At 53.0% G+C, this 17,355-nt stretch overlaps 1 protein-coding gene across 13 annotated transcripts; it reads right to left on the reverse strand.

The window, feature by feature from the left end:
* Positions 1-386: 386 nt before the first annotated feature.
* BRPF1 (bromodomain and PHD finger containing 1) lies at positions 387-15,720 on the reverse strand. Of its 13 annotated transcripts, none has more exons than XM_019748319.3 (14): positions 15,141-15,699; positions 12,682-13,290; positions 8,353-9,312; positions 7,433-7,595; positions 6,894-7,025; positions 6,328-6,474; positions 5,234-5,543; positions 4,591-4,914; positions 3,989-4,273; positions 3,342-3,489; positions 2,648-2,784; positions 2,427-2,545; positions 1,918-2,072; positions 387-1,226 (listed from the first exon to the last, which is right to left on the reverse strand). In XM_019748319.3, exons 2-14 carry the CDS (start codon positions 13,278-13,280, stop codon positions 1,043-1,045), a joined length of 3,663 nt encoding a protein of 1,220 aa, XP_019603878.1. In that variant the 5' UTR covers positions 13,281-13,290; positions 15,141-15,699; the 3' UTR covers positions 387-1,042. The 13 variants fall into 13 exon arrangements, with proteins under 13 accessions (XP_019603878.1, XP_019603880.1, XP_019603879.1 ...); XM_019748321.3 differs by having other exon boundaries at positions 6,346-6,474; positions 15,141-15,695; XM_019748320.3 differs by having other exon boundaries at positions 4,591-4,911; positions 15,141-15,694.
* Positions 15,721-17,355: the final 1,635 nt, after the last annotated feature.

Here is a 17,355-nt window from a genome sequence, read left to right on the forward strand (position 1 = left end):
GCAGTTTACCATCCTGGTTAAAGAGCCAGCTTTGCAGACAGATAGACCTGAGCTCAAATTAGCTTTGTGACTTCCTAGTTAGAATTTAGACAAGTTACTTTCTTCTAAACCTCAGTGTGTTTGTGGAGATAACCTATTAACCTTCCTATAGTTAATGCAAGGCTTACAGGAAACTGTATCTATGGGTGCTCAGCACCGGGCCTGCCCTGCAACTCAGTAAGTGCCTGGGAAATGGGAGCGGTCGTATTATCGTGGCTGTTGTCTTACAAATGCAGCATGCACAGCAGCCTGCAACCACTTGGGCCCCATTATTTACCATCCCTGGGGGACAGAATCTCCCTTTGCCCTGGCAGAAGGCAAGAACCATTAATTCCAAACAGACCATCTATTTTCTAAGAATCAATATATTTTCTTCCTTTGAAATAAATACAAACCAGTTTGAAAGGTGGGGGCATCTATGGGAAGAAGGGGAGTGGGGACAGGCCCCAGTCTTTTTAGTACCAAATGACTCTGGCGCGACCCGGAAACGCAGTTACAAATGAGAATAATTTAAATTCTCCGATAATTACAGTATTTACAACAGCAGGGGAGGGGGTCACCTAGTGCCCCTCTTCCGGGCTGGACAGACATCAATCCCACTGCTAGGCTGAGCAGATGCCCGTTCTCCTCACCACCTGCAGGGGCCTCAGGCCACTAGGCAGTTATGGATTCTCCTGGCATAAGCAGGTAGAGGTGGTGGGATGGCCTGTTTTATGCAGTGTCCTAACCTTGGCCCACCACCCTGCACTTTAATGCTGAGGTCTCGAGCTTTCTGACCTCTGAGACCTCCCCTCTCCTTGCACAGAGCCGCCATGGCCCTTGGAGTGTTCTGTACAGTCCAGCTGCACTCAGGGCAGGAGGGACCTCCCCCACCCAGCTTCCCCTGAGACTGGCCCCAAGACCAGGAATGAGTCAGTGCAGAGGCCGGTGCCACTCCAGGACAGTGAGCGAAGGGGAGGAGAGAGGTGGCAGGGCACTATCGGTTGGGCTGTGCGGGGCAGTATCAGTCACTATCACTGGTCTCGCTGCTCTGCTCGCCCTGCACCTTGCTGCGGTGCTGCAGGGCCCTGTGGTAGGCGATCTGCACTGACTTGCGGATGTTGGACTTGCGGCCCTCCAGCATCTTCTCCTTGTCTAGGTCCTGGTTCACGCCCAGAGGAACCAGCTTAGTCCTGGGCAGCCACTGCCTGTAGGACGAGGTGAGGATCAAGTCAGTCATCTCTGGGAGAGCAACAAGCACCAGCCTTCCTCACTCCTTTATTCATTCAAAAACACCTCCTGAGGGCCAGGCTCTGGTGGGCACTGGGGTTACAGACACCAAGAGACACAGTCCCTGCCCTCAAGGAACTGATTACAGTCTACACTGAAGGTAACCACAGGGTTATTTAGGAATGCAGAAAGGAGGAGCCCTGATATACCCTGAAATAGGGGCCTTGTCCCATAGGCTCCAGGCAGACTTTACTGGCATTAAATATCCTCTGCAGACAATGAACAAAAAGACTACATATGTAAATGTGGCAGAACAGGGATTCAGAGCCTGAAAGTTGATGCCTGCTTTATCCCCATCTTGTCACCAGGGAGGCAGAGGTGGGAAAAGTAAGTCTAAAAGTCACCTGAGTCTGGGTGGGGAGCCACTCCCATATTTGTCACTGTCACTGATGATCCTTTGTTTTCTAGCTACAGCTGTTTGTCACTGCTGCCCACTCATTCACTCAGATTCATGTCAACACAATCCTTTTGCTCAAAGACCTAAGTCCCTCCCACACTGATCTGTGATAGCCCAGTCTGTCTTGTTGCTGGAATTTCCTGACAGCCTGCCCCCATACCCAGGGCTGCATCTGTGGCTGTGAGTCAGCAAATGCTCCCCTCCTCTCTTACCAGGTTCGCTTGTTGTCAAAGAAGAGGACGAGGTAGAGATGCTCTCGGGCTTCCTGGGTCATCTGCTCCCCAAGTTTCAGCACCTCCAGTGGGGGCACAGGAATGGGAACCCCATGGTGGAACATACCTTCCCGGGGCATCTTTGGATCAATGATCTGAGGGTATAATAAGACCTGGGTTTGGTGCAGTCCCCTCCTTCCCCAAGGCTTACTACACTACCCAAGAATTTGAAATGTACCTCTGAGGTAGGGACAGAGAAAGGTTATCATGCTACTAAGGCTACAGTGTTGACCCTTGGCTTCTTCCTATGCTGAACTATTTCAGAGCCCAAGGGCCCAAGGGGCAAAGGGAAGGAAAAGGGAGAGATGGAGAAACTAATCAGGGACTTCTAGGTGTCCACCTGCCAAACACATTGCGCTCTACCGCTCAGCAGAGTAGGAAGTCTGCTAATTGAGTCTACATTCTGGGGTCGACATGCAAGGGGCAGGACAAGACAAGCAGAGGCCTACCAGAGCTGGGTACGACGGATACCCTCGGCATTTGGCCCACACCAGGTCTAGAGCGTCCAGCGGGGAGTCCTCATCCTCCGACAGCCAGCCCGCTCCCCGGCTCAGACTCTTCCTTACCACTTCACAGGAATGGGAGAGAGGGGGCGGATCAGCAGCCAGGGGGCTGGCAAGGCCCGGACACTGGGCCTCCGGCATTCCTGGCCTTGGGCGAGGGTACTTACTGCTGTGGCCCACGCCGCGGCCAGTGCCCACGGAGTAGGCCTCGTTCTCAGTGCCTGAGGTATCTTCACTGCTGTCCTCTGGGAACGTGCCCCGAGAGAAGGAGGGCTTGCCCCTGCCTTGTTTTGAGGGCGTTGTGCTGGGGACAAGACAAGGAGAGCTCAGCTGAGATGGGAAGAGTGGGGAATGGCACAGTGGGTGACCTCTCTTAAGCCCCCAGGGTCTAAGACTTTTGGAAAGCAGAAAAGACTACTTAAAAGAATTTCAAATTCAAATGCCCTTAGGGGCTTGGCAGCGATTTGACTGATGTGGGTGGGATTTAGCAGTGGTGGTGATGAATGCATGCCCTGTCCAAAGGCAATATTGGTCCGATTTTTCGCCAGATCTTATTTAAAAAAAATAAATACAGAAACTGGGAATTTTATGACACTTATGGATTTTTTTTTTTTTTAAACCACCATGCTGGCCCAACAAAATGTCTACAGGCCAAATCTAGGCCACAAGACGTCAGTTTATGCCCTCTGCTCTAAAACATCAGCTGAACCTAGGATGGTTCCCTCCATTCCATTATGGAGACATTCTCATCTATTTCATTTACTTTGCAGAGAAACTTGGGTCTGTGCCATCTTAATCTAGGCTGAGATGGCTACCACCCCACTTCCCATTGGGGCAGGCCTTGATCTGGGGGGCCAGTACCTGGTTCGGTCTGAGGCAGCACTGCTGCTGCTGCTGCTGCTGGACTCAGAGTCTGAGCTGCTCCGGGGAAGGCTGCAGTCATTTCGGTAGACCAAGAAACTCTTCTTTACTGGCTGGTTTCCACTGCTGAAGCCGTTGGCTGGTAAGTCTTGGTAGGGGAGGAGGAGGAGGAAGGAAGGAATCGGTCAGGAAGATGTAGATCAGAGATGGCATGGAGGGTAAGAGGTACTTAGAGCTTGGCTTCCCCTTCTATGCCAGAAAATTCCTCCACCCTGGCCAGCGGAGCTATCTCTGGGCAGTGTCCACCACTGTTGGCCATAGCTCTGCCCCACCCCTTGCACTTCCCCTTGGCAGTTACAGGTCTTAGGACACAAATGGCTTAAAGGGCAGGAGATCCCCAAGGAGAATAAGAAGAGAAAAAGTGAAGTGATACAAAGGAGGGGGCCCTGGGTGGGAATCTAGCTGGGGCAGTGTCTTTGGGCTTCAGTTGCCCAGTCTGTAAAATGAGGGGATTAAATTAAAGGATTCCTAAGGGCCCTTCTATCTTTGACATCTTATGGGCAAATGAAGGAGTAGGTGCAAGTTATGTTGGGAAGGATGGCAGCTTTGCTCACTCTCTTGGGGGGCTGGGTGATGGTGAGGCTCACCCATTGGGGGGTCTTCTGTGGATTTATCACTGTCGCTGTCTGAGCTCGAACTGGGCCGGGGGCTCCTACCCCGCTTGCGCTGACGCAGGGAGCTCATGATGGGAAGCTGGGGGGGCCCCACAGGACTGCCTCCGTGGCTGGGGGTCATCTGGCTCTCCCGGTTTTTGGGGGGCCGGCCCGGCCTCTTGGGCGGTCCAGCTGTCTTCGGGTTCTTTTTGGAGAACAGAACTGAGGTTCTCCTTCCCACCTCATGTGCGGGGGTTGAGGACATGTTGGGACCCAGGCCTGGAGCAGAGAAAGAGAGAAGGAGAGTTGGTGAGGGGCCTGATGTGGAAGGTAGAAGCCCAGGGTATGCCCTGGGTGTATGGGACCACTACTCCAGCTAGAGTTGGGAGATGATTCGGGAATCAAGGATTAGGAACGCTGTCTCTTATACAAATAGCTAGAGGGGCAGCTAAGAAGCCCCAGACCAGGGAATGAGGGAGAAAGTACAGCTAGCTGTGCAGAAGAGACCTCTGTCTGGGGGATGGCAGGGGCTGAGTGTGTGCTGCAGAGTCAAAGTCTGGCTTGCTTTGGGGTCCACCTTGCTATGAGGTTCAGACCTTTGCTTGTCTCCTGGCTGCTGCTCTCCTCGGCGGCACTGTCTGTCTGCCCGTCCTTGTCACAGGCTGCTGGGTGGGGTGTCAGGCTGCCCCGGCTGGAGGGGCCGTGCCGCTCAGGCCCATCCCGTCCAGTTTCCCGCTGGTGGGCAAGCTTCCGCCGCAGCGCTGTCACCTCCTTCTTGATCATCTTTGCTCGCCGCGAGCGGCCCACGCTCTGCTTGCTGGCATTCACCTCCTTCAGCCGCTCCAGCAACAACTTCAGCTGCTCTTCCACTGGCAGGTGCTTCTGCTTCTCCAGCAGGACCAGCCGCTCTTCCTCTGCTGCTGGGGTGGGCACAGGGGGTAAAGGTTAGGCTCAGGGCAGCTCTCTGGGCCCTCTGAACCTGGCAGGCAGCAAGACACCCACTCCTGTCCCTTCAGCTCCTCACCAGGCACATTTATAAAACAGCAGCAGCAAGAGTGGCCAGTGAACACTGCTACCCATTTACCCAGCCTGGTTTCCTGGGGAGCATTCCTGGGGGGAGCTTGCCACTGCTCAGCCTAGCTGCTTCCTGCCTAAACTACCAACTCCCAGGAGGGGACTTTGGAAAAGCTGTCCGTCCCCGGCATGCGCCCCTCCGTATGTGTGTGACTTATCACCCACCATCTTCAGTGTGGTGTGGGGCCTCGTCTCCAGCCAGGCTGTGGGGGATATGCATGCCCGTCTCAAAGTCAATGCCCATTTTTTCTGCCTGGCGCCGGGCCTGGCGAAGCACAGCGCCACCCTGCTCACGGAGCCGCACCGCTGCCCGGTAGAAGATGGTGTCCTTGGCATTATACTTGAGGCAGTTGCTGATGATGAGGTTGAAGTCCTCCTCAAAATCATCAAAGTTCAGGTAGCGGTAAGCCTCCAAGTTCTGCTTCATGGTGAAAAAGTCCATGGGCTTTTTGATGTGGTCTAGGTAGTCAGGTACCTGGGAGAGCAGGGCAGGTGTGGCTAAATGGAGATATGCCCCTCATTCCCCCTGAACCCCTGCTCCTAACACCACCCCCTGAAATGCATCCAGCAACCTCCTCCCACCACAGTTAGAGGCAGGCATATAGCACAGGGGAAAGGAAAGCTGGATTCTAGTCTTGACTTTACCAGTCACAAGCTGTGTGACCTTGGCAAGTGTCTTAACCTCTCTGGGCCTTCTTTTCCTTGTCTGGAAAGCGGTAATGAAATTACAGCCAAATCTACCTCCTAGATTACCTATGAGGCTTCAGTAAGAAAATGGCTAGGGGAATCCTCTGGAAAGAACACCATCTTGCATTCCTATAGCTCTTTTTTACTTATCATTAAGACTTATAAGGAGGCTGCTGCCTCAGGCCTCTCATTTTATACCTTTTAGAGAGAAGAGTCTGCCAGTCAGGACCTAGGACTTCAGAGCTGGTTCTTTAGGTGCTGAGCCTTCTAAAGTGTCCGTTCTAGGGTTCAGCACCCCGAAAGTGTCTTCCTGCCCTGGGATTATTCACTTGGCAGACTCAGTCCCTGCCTCTGGGGAAGGAGTGCAGATTGCCTCCCATTCTGGGCCCTTGGGGTACGACAGGGACAAGACAGAGTCCAGGTGATGCATGTGGCTCCAGGTCATCCTGGAGCCCCACAGCCACCAGCCCCTCTCTTCAAGGTTCCCTCCTAGTCCCTGGCCCAGACCTGCAGCAGGGGTCCAACTGGGAGAGGAACAGAAAGAAGGTGGAGTGAGGGGAAGGGATTCTTACTTCGTCCAATTCGGTTACCTCAGACAGAGGGACCGGCTCGCTGAAGATGTTGCCTGTGTCCTTCTCTTGGAGCTGCTCCAAGGTTTTGCGAAGGAGGATGAGGAAAGGGGTCAGCTGCATCTCCATGGCGATCTGCTGGACCTTGATCTGACACACACAAAGGCCCAATCAGCCAGGCCTAGGCCAGCCCCCGGCAGAGAGGTCTGAGGAAAGGGTCGGGGCTCAGCTGGTTTGGGAATGTGCCTGCCTTCCTACCCCTCACAGCTCAAGGTACTCGCTCAGGTCTGCCTCATACCAGACCCCACCCAGTGCAACTCCCCACCTGCTCGGGCCTTTCCCCTCCTTGACTGAACTCCCAGTGCTGGCTACCAGTATCACATCATTTAGGCTTCCGTTCATCCTCTCCTGTCATGTTCTGCTGTCAATGAGCCCAAAAGCACACTGAGCACCAGGAGACCTGACTCCAGCTATCAGCCTTGTTGTTTCCTGTCCAGGGAACACATGCTTTTCCTACTCCCAGATATGTTTTCTCCTCTGTAAAAAAGAGCTGGCCCAGGAACACTCACCGTCTCCCGTTTGAGTTTCTCCCGCTTGCGAATCAGCTCCACCAGCAGCCGAGCTCGCTCTAGGTCATGTCGGAGTCGCTGCCAAGACTTGAGCTGTTCTTTGAGGGCCCAATTCTTATCCTCAGAATCTCTCTGTAGAGGCAAAAAGGGGGTCAGGAGATGATGAGAGAGCCAGAGGAAAGGCCAGATGGGAGGACAGCCCAGGAAACTTGGGTCAAAGACAAGTAAAACCAAAGGAAGGAGCACAGGGATTTACTGGCAGGTCTGGCAATTCAAGTGGGAGCTTCTCAAACTACATGTCCCCTGTGCCAACGCTTGGTATACACTTGTTAAGTGAACGAATGAATAAATACATAGGAATGTGCCATCATTCCCTCATGCGGATAATCTATAAGGATTTCATCTTGATCCTGATTTGAGGGCTAGATTAGAGAAAGAAAGAGCCTAAGTCCTCAGACACTGGATGCTAGAGTCACAAATCTCAGTCCTTATTCCCCTGGCCCTAGTTCCCAGAGCCCACAGGGAATCTGACACGGTACCCCGACTTGGTCACAGTTCCTCTGAGACTGCAGGTGTGTCTGCAGGCGACGTAGCAGCGGGACCCCATTTCGTGACTGCCGCTTTAACGTCCAGTAGCTGTGCAGCCTCTGCATGAACTGGCTCTTCCTTTGGATGGTAAGGCGGTTGGTGATTTTACTGAGCCTGGGAGGCAGGAGAATAAAGATAAAAACCTGTTGGGCCCTTATTTTCTTCAGTAGAACATGGGTTTCTGGCTAGTAAGAGCTCCTGAATGGAGCTGAATAGGGAATGTACTGTCAAAAAGGCCTGTGACATGGCTTAAGGCAAAGAAGAGCAAACAGTGCCATCAATGGTACCTCAGCAGACGGAAAGCCAAGCTCCCAGCACTAAGACAGACGCCTAACTCTGTTCATCAGGGGTTCAGGGAGCTGGGCCCCTAGACTGCTACTGTCTGTATAGCCCAGAGTACTGTCTGACCCTGGGATACCTCCTCAAATGGAGCTGTGGGAGGTTTTAAGATAAAGCAGAGCAGTAAACTGTAGGAAATCAACTCCGGAGCACAGGAGAGAGTTAAAAATAACTGAGGATCACAGCCCTCTTCTGGACTCATCTGTGGCAGGAACCACTCTGCAACTCCTTGAGCATTTCCTTCCCCCCTTCTTTCATTCCATTTCTTTCTTCCTGACTTAAACCACACCATCAAAATGAAGGGCAGTTTAAAACATCTGTTAGGTCTGCCAGATAAAATTTGAAGTTTCTGGCTTCTAATGTAAAAGTCAGGTGACCTGCTAGAGCTACCTTCTTTTGGATTTTTTTTTAACTTCCATGTAGCTCCTGATAGGAAGAAGATAACCCCACCTTGTCACTGCACTCAGGGGGCTGTCAGTGTACGGCAGGGCTGCTTCTCCCGTGCCCGGCCTATCCACCTGCCCCCACATACCTGTGTGGTGGGATGCAGGGCACGGACACCACAGGTGCTGCTGCCCGCTTCTCTGCCAGAATCTTCCGTGCCTTCTTCATCTTGATCCGGGACTTGGCCTTGGCCTTCTTCACCTTCTCTGAGCTCCAGCTCTTACCCTCCTCCTCCTCTTCCTCCTCATCCTCCTCCCCCTCACTGTGGGACAGGGCAGGCAGGCGGCGCGCCGAACCTGGGGGCGTGTGGATGTCACAGTAGGCCGTCTTACGGACGCTGAAGGAAGTGCCATTGGCACCGGTCTCCCGCACAGGCTCCATCTTCATGTAAAGGCCAGCCTGCTGGGCGCATGTCACATGGAAGGCTGTGTAGCAGTTGGCCTTGTGGCACTGGATGCAGGCCCCTGAGCCCCGCTGTTTGCAAATGTAGCAGGTCAGCTTCCACCGAGCTGGCGGGATATGCTCAATGCTGTCGATAGGCTCCAGGAAGACTGTGTTGGCGAAGCAGACCTCAGGGATCCACAGGGCACACACCACATGGGCCCAGCGCCCATCATCTGTTTGCTTGAAGGCACCGCCCTTGTTGGGGCATAGGGCACAGTCCACAGCACGGGAGGGTGATTGTAGGCAACGGCGGCACAGCCACTGGCCCTCGGGGATGTAGGGGACACCATAGCACTCCTGGTGCACAGCCAGGTTGCACATGTCACAGAAGAGGATGACGTTGCTGTTCTGGCACTCACCGTCATTGCAGATGCAGCACACAGCGTCCTCATCCACCAGCGCATTGGGGTCGCCTTTATTGTGGCTCTCAAAGTAGGACTCCTTCTCCAGTCGGTCCATTAAGTACTCGAAGACCTCCTGCGGGATGGGACTCACGCCTTCCGCCTTCCGCCTCTCATTCATGATATCCAGCCAGATGTAATCCTCCTCGTCCATGTCATACTCGACCTCCTCGTCCAACTCTTCTGCCGACTTCTCGATGTACCTGCAGGGCACACAGCAGCTAAGCATTATGTGGCTGAGATTGCCCTGCCGGAAAGACAATGGCTTACATTTGCTGAGCACTCACTCCAGGCCAGGCCTGTACTGTCTCATTCCATCCTTACCTTAAACCCAGGTACTGTGGGTCCTATAATCATTCCTATTTTGCAGAAAAGGAAACGTTAAAGTTTGGGGAGGTTAATTCACCTGCCCCCGCTCCCTTATGAGAAACCGGCAGCGCTGGGATGTGAACCTAAGTTTGTGTATTAGCTGCTACACCACCTCCCTTGCGGTGCAAAGGCTCAGCCAGACTCCTAAAGGGAGAAGGACAGGGCAGCAAGGACCCATTGGGATGGTCCGGATGATGGTGCAAATAGTCAGGGGCAGTGGGGTCCTCAGGTAGCCCTTGCAAATTACATATGAATTGTTTTAGCACCTGCTGGCAGTGCCCTGAAGGGAGCCACCATGGGTCTTGTCAACTGTTGCCTGCACCAGCTCAGGGCTCCCTCAAACTCTAGGTACTCTGGAGAGCCTTGGGAGATAACAGTCAGAATAACTAAGATTTACTGAGCATTTACTATAAGCCAGGCATTATGCTAAATTATCACATTTATTTTCACCACAGCCATAGCGTCAATGTTATTTCCCACTGAGGAGACTGAAGCTAACTGCCCAACACTGACGGGTCACACAACCAGGAAGTGGCAGGCTGATTCCAACTCTACCCTACAGCACTCACTGGGCTAGCAGGTGCCTGTAGGGTAGGAGTCAGCCTGGGCCCTCCACGCCATTACGATGCTCCAGGTTGCCCGGACTCTAGTATTGTAAAGCTGCAGGGAGCTACAATGGAAGGAACCGGGCTTCAGCTTCTAACAAACCTAAATTTAAATCCTGGCTCTGCCAACTGTGTGACCTTCGGGACATCACTGCTCTTTTCTGAATCTTGGTTTTATCGACAGAATGAGGATAACACTCCTTACTCCGAAATAAGCTCTCAGGAGTAGATGGAATTACAAAAATGAATGGGCCAAATCAAGTGCCACATAGCAGGCCCTAGATAAATGTTAATTCCTGACCCTGCCCTCCCATCTCCACAAGAAAAACTGGAGCTCTGGGTGCTAGAGCGGGCCAGGCCAGCACAGGCTCTGGAGCCACGTTCTGTATGTGACAGCAGGCAATTGAGCTAACGTCCCTGGACCTTGTTTCATTTTAAAGTGGTAACGCTAACATGAACCTATTTCATACAGCTAGTATGAGCAATAAATAAGTTAATAAGTGCTTAGGAACAGTACCTGGCGGGGAGCAAGTGCTCAACAAATGTTAGCTTCATCATTAGCGCTTGTATCGCCCTGACCCACCTTGCCTTTCATTGTCACTGTTTATGTGTCTAACGCCTCCACTACAGGACAGAGGCAAGGACCATGTCTGATTCACCACACAAAAATAGGCTCTCAGTGTTGTTCATTTGAAAGGTGTTTTGGGGGTGGAAGGGAAGATACAGACTAAAATGCTATGCCTATAGGAAGCAGCTTCTTCCTTAGCCCTTTACCTCTTCCCTAAGGTGACTGCAACGTCCTCATCCTTGAAAAAAGGTGTGGCTCAGGGCTAGTGTGAACGATCCGGCCCCTTCCAGGCCTTGGCAACAGCTCTAAACCTTTTCTCTGCCATGACACACACCACATTATGTGATGGTGTACAGCACACGCCCACAGTGCACCCAGATTACAGGCTGCAGCAGATAAGGTAGGCTGCAAGGCTTGTCATGTATAATTCCTGGCACACCAGCTGACACTCCTCCGTCTCCTCCCCCTCAAGAAAGTATATCCGATGCAAGCAAGAGAAAGTGGTGTTATTAGAGAGATGACCCCAAATCTTCTCAAATTCATATAAAAAGCAAATCATTTCCAAAACTTGGGCAGTTCTGCTAACAATAGTAATTACATGCCACATACCTCCCAACTGATGGCAGTGCACCAGCTGAGAACGGCTGCCCTAGAGAGCAGACCTGATCTTCAGGAGGAAAAAATGAATCTGAGTAGAGGGAGAAAGAAGAGGAGTGGAATGAGCTGGGCTGAGCTACCTTTCAGAGCACCATTAGGAGGGAGGGCAGGCCAGAGAGGGGTCTGTGTGTTGGGGTGGGCATGACAGTCAGTGCTAACAGGAAAGAGAAAGAGAAAGTGCAAAGTCAGAAGGAGGTGGAGCTGGGCTGGATAGATGAAAGAATGGAAGAGAGGAAGGAGACTGGCGGACATGTGAACAGGGAAGAGAGAAAAGTGACATACTGGGCCAAATTACTTGGGTTCCCACAGATTTGCTTTTTATGAGATTTAGTATGCCACATGGATTCTACTTTTGGTAAAAACCACTGTTTACACAGAAACCTTTACAAGTCCTTCTCAAACCTTTACAAGGCCTTCTGATAAGTTGACACCAAAGACTGCTCTGTAACTAACTCATATGAACGCACTCTTCGCCTTGGCTGCCAAGACTCTCAGAGGGCAGTTTTACACTCGGTTTCTGTATCCTTCAGCTAGGGTGTCTATTTGTAACCACATTGCCCTCACCTCTTCATTTTTTTACCTCATGTTAAAGGTGTTTAGCCTACGCGTGTGACTTTATTAGGAGCCACTGTGATTAATTTTTGGAAAGAAGTGGGGTATCAAGTAACAACGAAGTGAAATAAATAAAAGAGCCATTGGAGTACAAAACATAGGTGACAGAAATACTGCTTACACGTGCTAATGGATGGGGGATAACAACGGAACAAATAATGGGAAAATTACCTCTGCAGATTTACAAATAGCTTTTACGACATTCTGAAATCACTGTCCCTAGTCTTCTCCCTTTAGGCTGCCAGAGGGATATTAAACCTGCTCTGCCGATGGAGTCACTAGAACAGCAGAAGCTGGGTGCGTTTCCCAAGGTCACACCGTGATGGAGTGGAGGTCAGGAACAGAGAAGGGATCTTTTGATACAGTGGAAATAGTGTAGCTTCAGAGTCAGAGGAACCTGGACTTGAATACCAGTTCTGATACGTACTGGCCTGTGACTCTCAGTAAGTTTGGCCCCCTTTCTGAACTGTGGTTTCCTCATCTGTGAAATGAGAACAATACCTACCTGGGAGGGCTGTGAGAATAAAATGAGGGTGTAGCCATAAAGCCCCCAGTGCGGGGCCTGGAATATGGCGGCGTTAATACAGTAAGTACCACCATCATTAGTTGGGGTCCTATTCCGTTCACTGGCCTGGCTGGACCAGTGTGCTGCTGCTGTCCTTTATCCTTGCCATTCTCCTATCTTCTGCTTGTCACCTCTCTCCGGCTCCTAAGCCCTGCGTGACCAGTGTGTCCGAGTTAGGAGGCAGAGGTGGCCTTACCGGTAATAGGAAGTCGGCCGGGGCGGGGCGTCAGGGGTGTCCTGCTCCAGCTCCCGGTACACCACCTCTGGCAGCTTGGGAGTGGCGCTGGCGGAAGCATTATGGTGGTGGTGATGGTTCGAGTCCTTGCGCTTCTCCTTGTTCTTATGCTTGCCCGACTTGGGCGTAGCAGCTGGCGTCTCCGTGTTCTCTTTGTTGCTGCCATTCTCAGGGGCCTCCTCGGGAGCCTCCTCATCCTCTGACACCACATCCAGGTTGTCGAAGATGCTGATGCGGTGGACACGGCCATGCAGGTCCACCTCCACCATACGCTGGGCCTGTGCATAGCTCATCACCTCACGGCCCGGGGACTGGGATACTTCTGAGGGGCTGGGCGACTGCTTGTTGGCTGGGCGGGACTGGCGTCCCTTCTTCTTGTGCTTGCGGAGTGGTGTCTGCTGCGGGGGCGGCGGGTTGTCGTGGTCATAATGGTACAGGTGGTACTCGATACCACTGTAACTCTTGTAGACCTTGCGGCAAGTCTCCACGGGGCACTCATATGGTGGCTTAGTCGCCCGCAAGTTGTGGCAGAAAGTCTTCACGTCAAAGTCCACCCCCATGCTGTCACATCTAGAATTTATAGATCAGTTAGCATAGACCCAGGAAGAGCTCCTGGCCATTCACTCCACTCCCTCCAGCCCTCTCTCTCCCCAAGGATCCTGGCCAACCCACATCCACAGGATCGCCAAATGCCATCTGCTTCACAACATGGCCACAGTCTGAGCCTCATCACCTCTTGCCTGGTCATTCTAACCTATGTCTCAACTCTCCTAGCGTCATCTTGCATAACGTGGCCAGAGTGATCTTTCCACTAAGTAGCAACAGTCATTTCAATCTCTTGGTTAAAAGCCTCCCGATGCTCCCTACTTACTTCAGGATAATATCCAAATCCCCTATGACGACATGCAAGATGCTCCTTTCACTCTGGCCCTGGTCCTCCTTTTTAGGTTTTTCTTTTCACCAGTTACAGCTGTGCTTCTGTGTATCCAGGGCAATTTACGAGTCCCTGAATGTTATAACCTCTCACTCCTGCAAGATGATCTCTATTTGGAACACCTTCCATCCTCTCTGATTGGTAAGCTCCTACTCATTCTTCAAAACCCAGCTCAAATGTCACTTCTTCTGTTATGACTTCTTTGTGTCTCCTAACTGTGCTTCCATAGACTTCAATTCTTACCTCTTTGTCTCCTACTAGACTGGGAGCCGTTCAAGTACAGTCACCAGAGCCTACCCATCTCTATATTCCCAGTACCTGGAATGTTGTGGACACTCAGTTTTCGGCAAATGGATATATAAACTGTCGAATGAATAACTAAATGAGGGGACCATCAGATTTGGAGCTGAGAGAGACAGATGAAAGCTAGTGTTAGCCCATGTAGAGGCTTGAATGGGTAGCCAATGATTTAGTTCCAGTCTCCAGCAGAAATCACTGGATTATAGAAATAATTTGTTCATTTCTGAGATCTTTTGGGGAAGCCTATGCCCTGGCCCTGGCCCTGGTACAGGTCCTAAGGGTACACACAAGGCAATCCAGGCACACTCAGCTCCATGCTGGTCCTCAGGGCCCTCCCTTTCTCCTCTCCAGTGTTCCTAGGTGAATGGAGACAGCAGATGGCACCAGCCCCCAGGAAGTCCAGCTTGGTCAGAGACTGCCCCAGTTTCTCCAGGCATAGTGGAGTTTTAACAATTCAGCTAGGGGCTTGGCACTATTCCAGGCAGTGCCACCCTGAGCTCCATGACAAACAGTGACCCCTCTAGGCCTCTCTCCTCTTGTTACTTAACCAAGCAAATGGGCTGCTTCAGCCTCTCCGACAAAGTCCCTGACTTTCCACATCAGTAAAACTATTCCTTCAACTCCAGCTCACTTCTACTTCCTTCCCACCTGGGGCTGTGTCTTGAAACACCGACCAAGCGGAGGAACAAACAAGCTCTCCACTTTCAATGAAGGGTCCCTGGTGAAGGCTGCGGCTCTGCTTCCCCGGGCAGATGTCCCGCTGGGACTCAACAGCAAAGGCACAGGGGAGGGAGCGAGAACTTAGACCTGAAAGCCCGTGGGGAGGGCGCGGGGCCCACGGGTGTGGTGGCGGTGGAGCTCAAGGGGCTGGAGGAAGTAGGGGGCGGGGGCCGGAGGGATCAGGCCGGGCCCAGGCGGTGCCCGCAGCCCTCCCGGATGCGGCGACGTTTCCCTTTTGTCGAAGTGTAACAAGTTAAACAAGGCTCCCCGTCTTGCCATTGGCCCCGGCAGCCCCGAAGAATACAATTTTGTCCCAGGATGCCGGGTGGGAGTGAATGCCCTGTCAGTTCTCTTGGCTGGAGTGGCCCGAGGGGCACCCGGGCAGGGCAGCTCAGTGCGCCCCCACGAAAGTAGCTAACCCTTTCCCCACTGGCCACTCCCGCCCAGGTCCCAGGCCCGCACTCACCGGCCACCTCGAGTCCGGGCTCATCGCCGGGGCTGCCCGCCGGGGCTCCGACCCCACTTGGGGAGGCCGGCGGGGAAAGATGGGCCGGGGAGGAGAAGCCCCAACTCCGAAGGCTGCAGACCTCGCCACCCCGGCCCCCTGCCGCCCCACGCTCTGGCCCCGGCTCCCCGGGATTCCCGCGCTGACCCCTGCCGCTCCGGGTCCCGCCGGCGCCCCGGTGTCTCAACTCCGTCGTCCGCCTCCCGTTTCGAGAGCCCCTAAGTTGCCGGGTCTTGGACCCGGCGCCGCCTGAACAATGGAGGCTCCCGGAGGCAGCGGGGTCGGCAGCAGCGGAGACGGTGGCGGCAAAGGCAGGGACAGCAGCGGCGGCAGCAGCGGCGGCGACGGCGTCTGCGCAGGGTAAACGTGGTGCCGCGGCGCTGCCGAGCTGCACTTTCGCCACAGAACCCCGCCCGCCCGCTGAGGCTCCAGGGGCCATACTGTGGGACTCGGAAGGGTCCCTGGACACCCCACAAGGTTTCTCTAGCACCTCCATCTTAAAGGTGAGTTTCTGGAAACTGAAGTCGCGGTACTCGCGATCCGGAGTGGTCGGGCCGTTTATGGCGAATCTGCGGCCCCGGACGGTGAACGCGGGTCTGGGCGTGAGGAGCCCGCCCTTCTCCCTTCCCCCTCAGCTTCCTCCCTCCCTTCTCACTCCCTACTGGTGGCGCCGGGGCTGCGGTAGGGACCTGGCCTTGGTCTCGGAAGAAGGCGGCGAGGCGGGGCCGGAGCCATGGGGCGGGGCTGGGGGCAGGGACCGGAGCATGAGAGACGCGGGCTGGAGCCTAAAGGAGGCCCGGAGTTATGGGTAGGGGCGGGGCGGGCTGGAAGAGATTGAACCAGTCTACGGGGCGGGGTTTGCGGAGAGTGGGCGGGGCCATCTGTAGAGTGGGTCCTAGTAAGAATAGGGACTGAACGAGGGCTCAGGGTGGGGCTAAACTGAAGAGTAGGCCTCGGTAAAGAAAAGGCGGGGCTTTGGATGAGCCTGGAAAGGGGAGCTGGACTAGGGAGAAAGGATTGAGCTGGGAAAAACGAGGGGAGGCTTGAAGGGAAGGGGCGGGGCTTGAGGAAGGTAAGGGGGCGGGACTGGAGGGAAAGGGCGGGACCGGGTTAGGGACACCGGGGTGTGGCCGAAGGAAAGGGAAGAATCTTGGGAAAGGGAAAGGAGCGGGACTGGAAGGAAGGTGTGGATCAGAAGGAAGGGGGCAGATTTGGGGAGGTGCAGAGTGCTGTTGGGGTGTGAAAGGGCTTGTGTACCGTAAAATGGCATTCAGATGCCTGGAACCCTGTAGGTTGGAGGGGAAATGCATCATGGCTGCAGGGATGCCGGCTGAAGATGGTTGAAAAATAGACAGCTGGTTTTAATGTGTCTGGGCTACTTAGTGGCTCTGTGAACCAGTGCAAGTTGTTAAATTCTCCCTACCTCAAATTCCTTATTTGTAAAATGGAGCTCGAAAGCTTTATTGTTAATTCATGGGGGCTTTGGAGAACTTAGGCTGCGGAGAGAGAGTTGACTTGTTAAACAATGCTTGTCGCAGAGCTTCTCCAGTTTTGCCATCAAGGAAGGGAGTGACTGCCCTGTGAGTTCTCTCGGCTGGAGTGGCCCGAGGGGCACCGGGCAGGGCATTCTGTGGTTCTGCAACAAAGCCCAAAGGATCTGGAAGCTTCACTTTTTTTATTGGGGAATATTGGGGGACAGTGTGTTTCTCTAGGGCCCATCACCTCCAAGTCATCCTTCAATCTAATTGTGGAGGGCGCAGCCCACCATCCCATGAGTGAACTGAACCAGCAACCTTGAGAGCTCGTGCTCCAACCAATTGAGCCATCCGGCTGCCCCACTTCACTTTTATCTTAACGCATACCTTGCACTCTACCCATTATATGTATTTCCGTATATAATGTCTTCCAAAAAACAATAAAATTAACACTCCAGGAAGATGTTTGCTACTTAAGATGTTGGGATCTGGAGTCAAACTGATGAGTTGTCTTCAATAAGTTACTTCATCTCGTGTGTAAAATGGAAATACAGTGACTATATCACAGGATTGTTGTGAAGATTAAATAAAATGATGCTTATAAGTCTTAGCATAGTGTGTGTTGTGTAGTGAATACTCAAACAAAATATTAGCTATTTTTTATTATCCTCACTTAAAAAAATAACAAATGGGACAGAGCA

This window comes from Rhinolophus sinicus, chromosome 5 (genome assembly GCF_057876585.1).
Source record: "Rhinolophus sinicus isolate RSI-liver-muscle chromosome 5, RSI-T2T, whole genome shotgun sequence".
In the NCBI taxonomy this organism is placed as follows: Eukaryota; Metazoa; Chordata; class Mammalia; order Chiroptera; family Rhinolophidae; genus Rhinolophus; species Rhinolophus sinicus.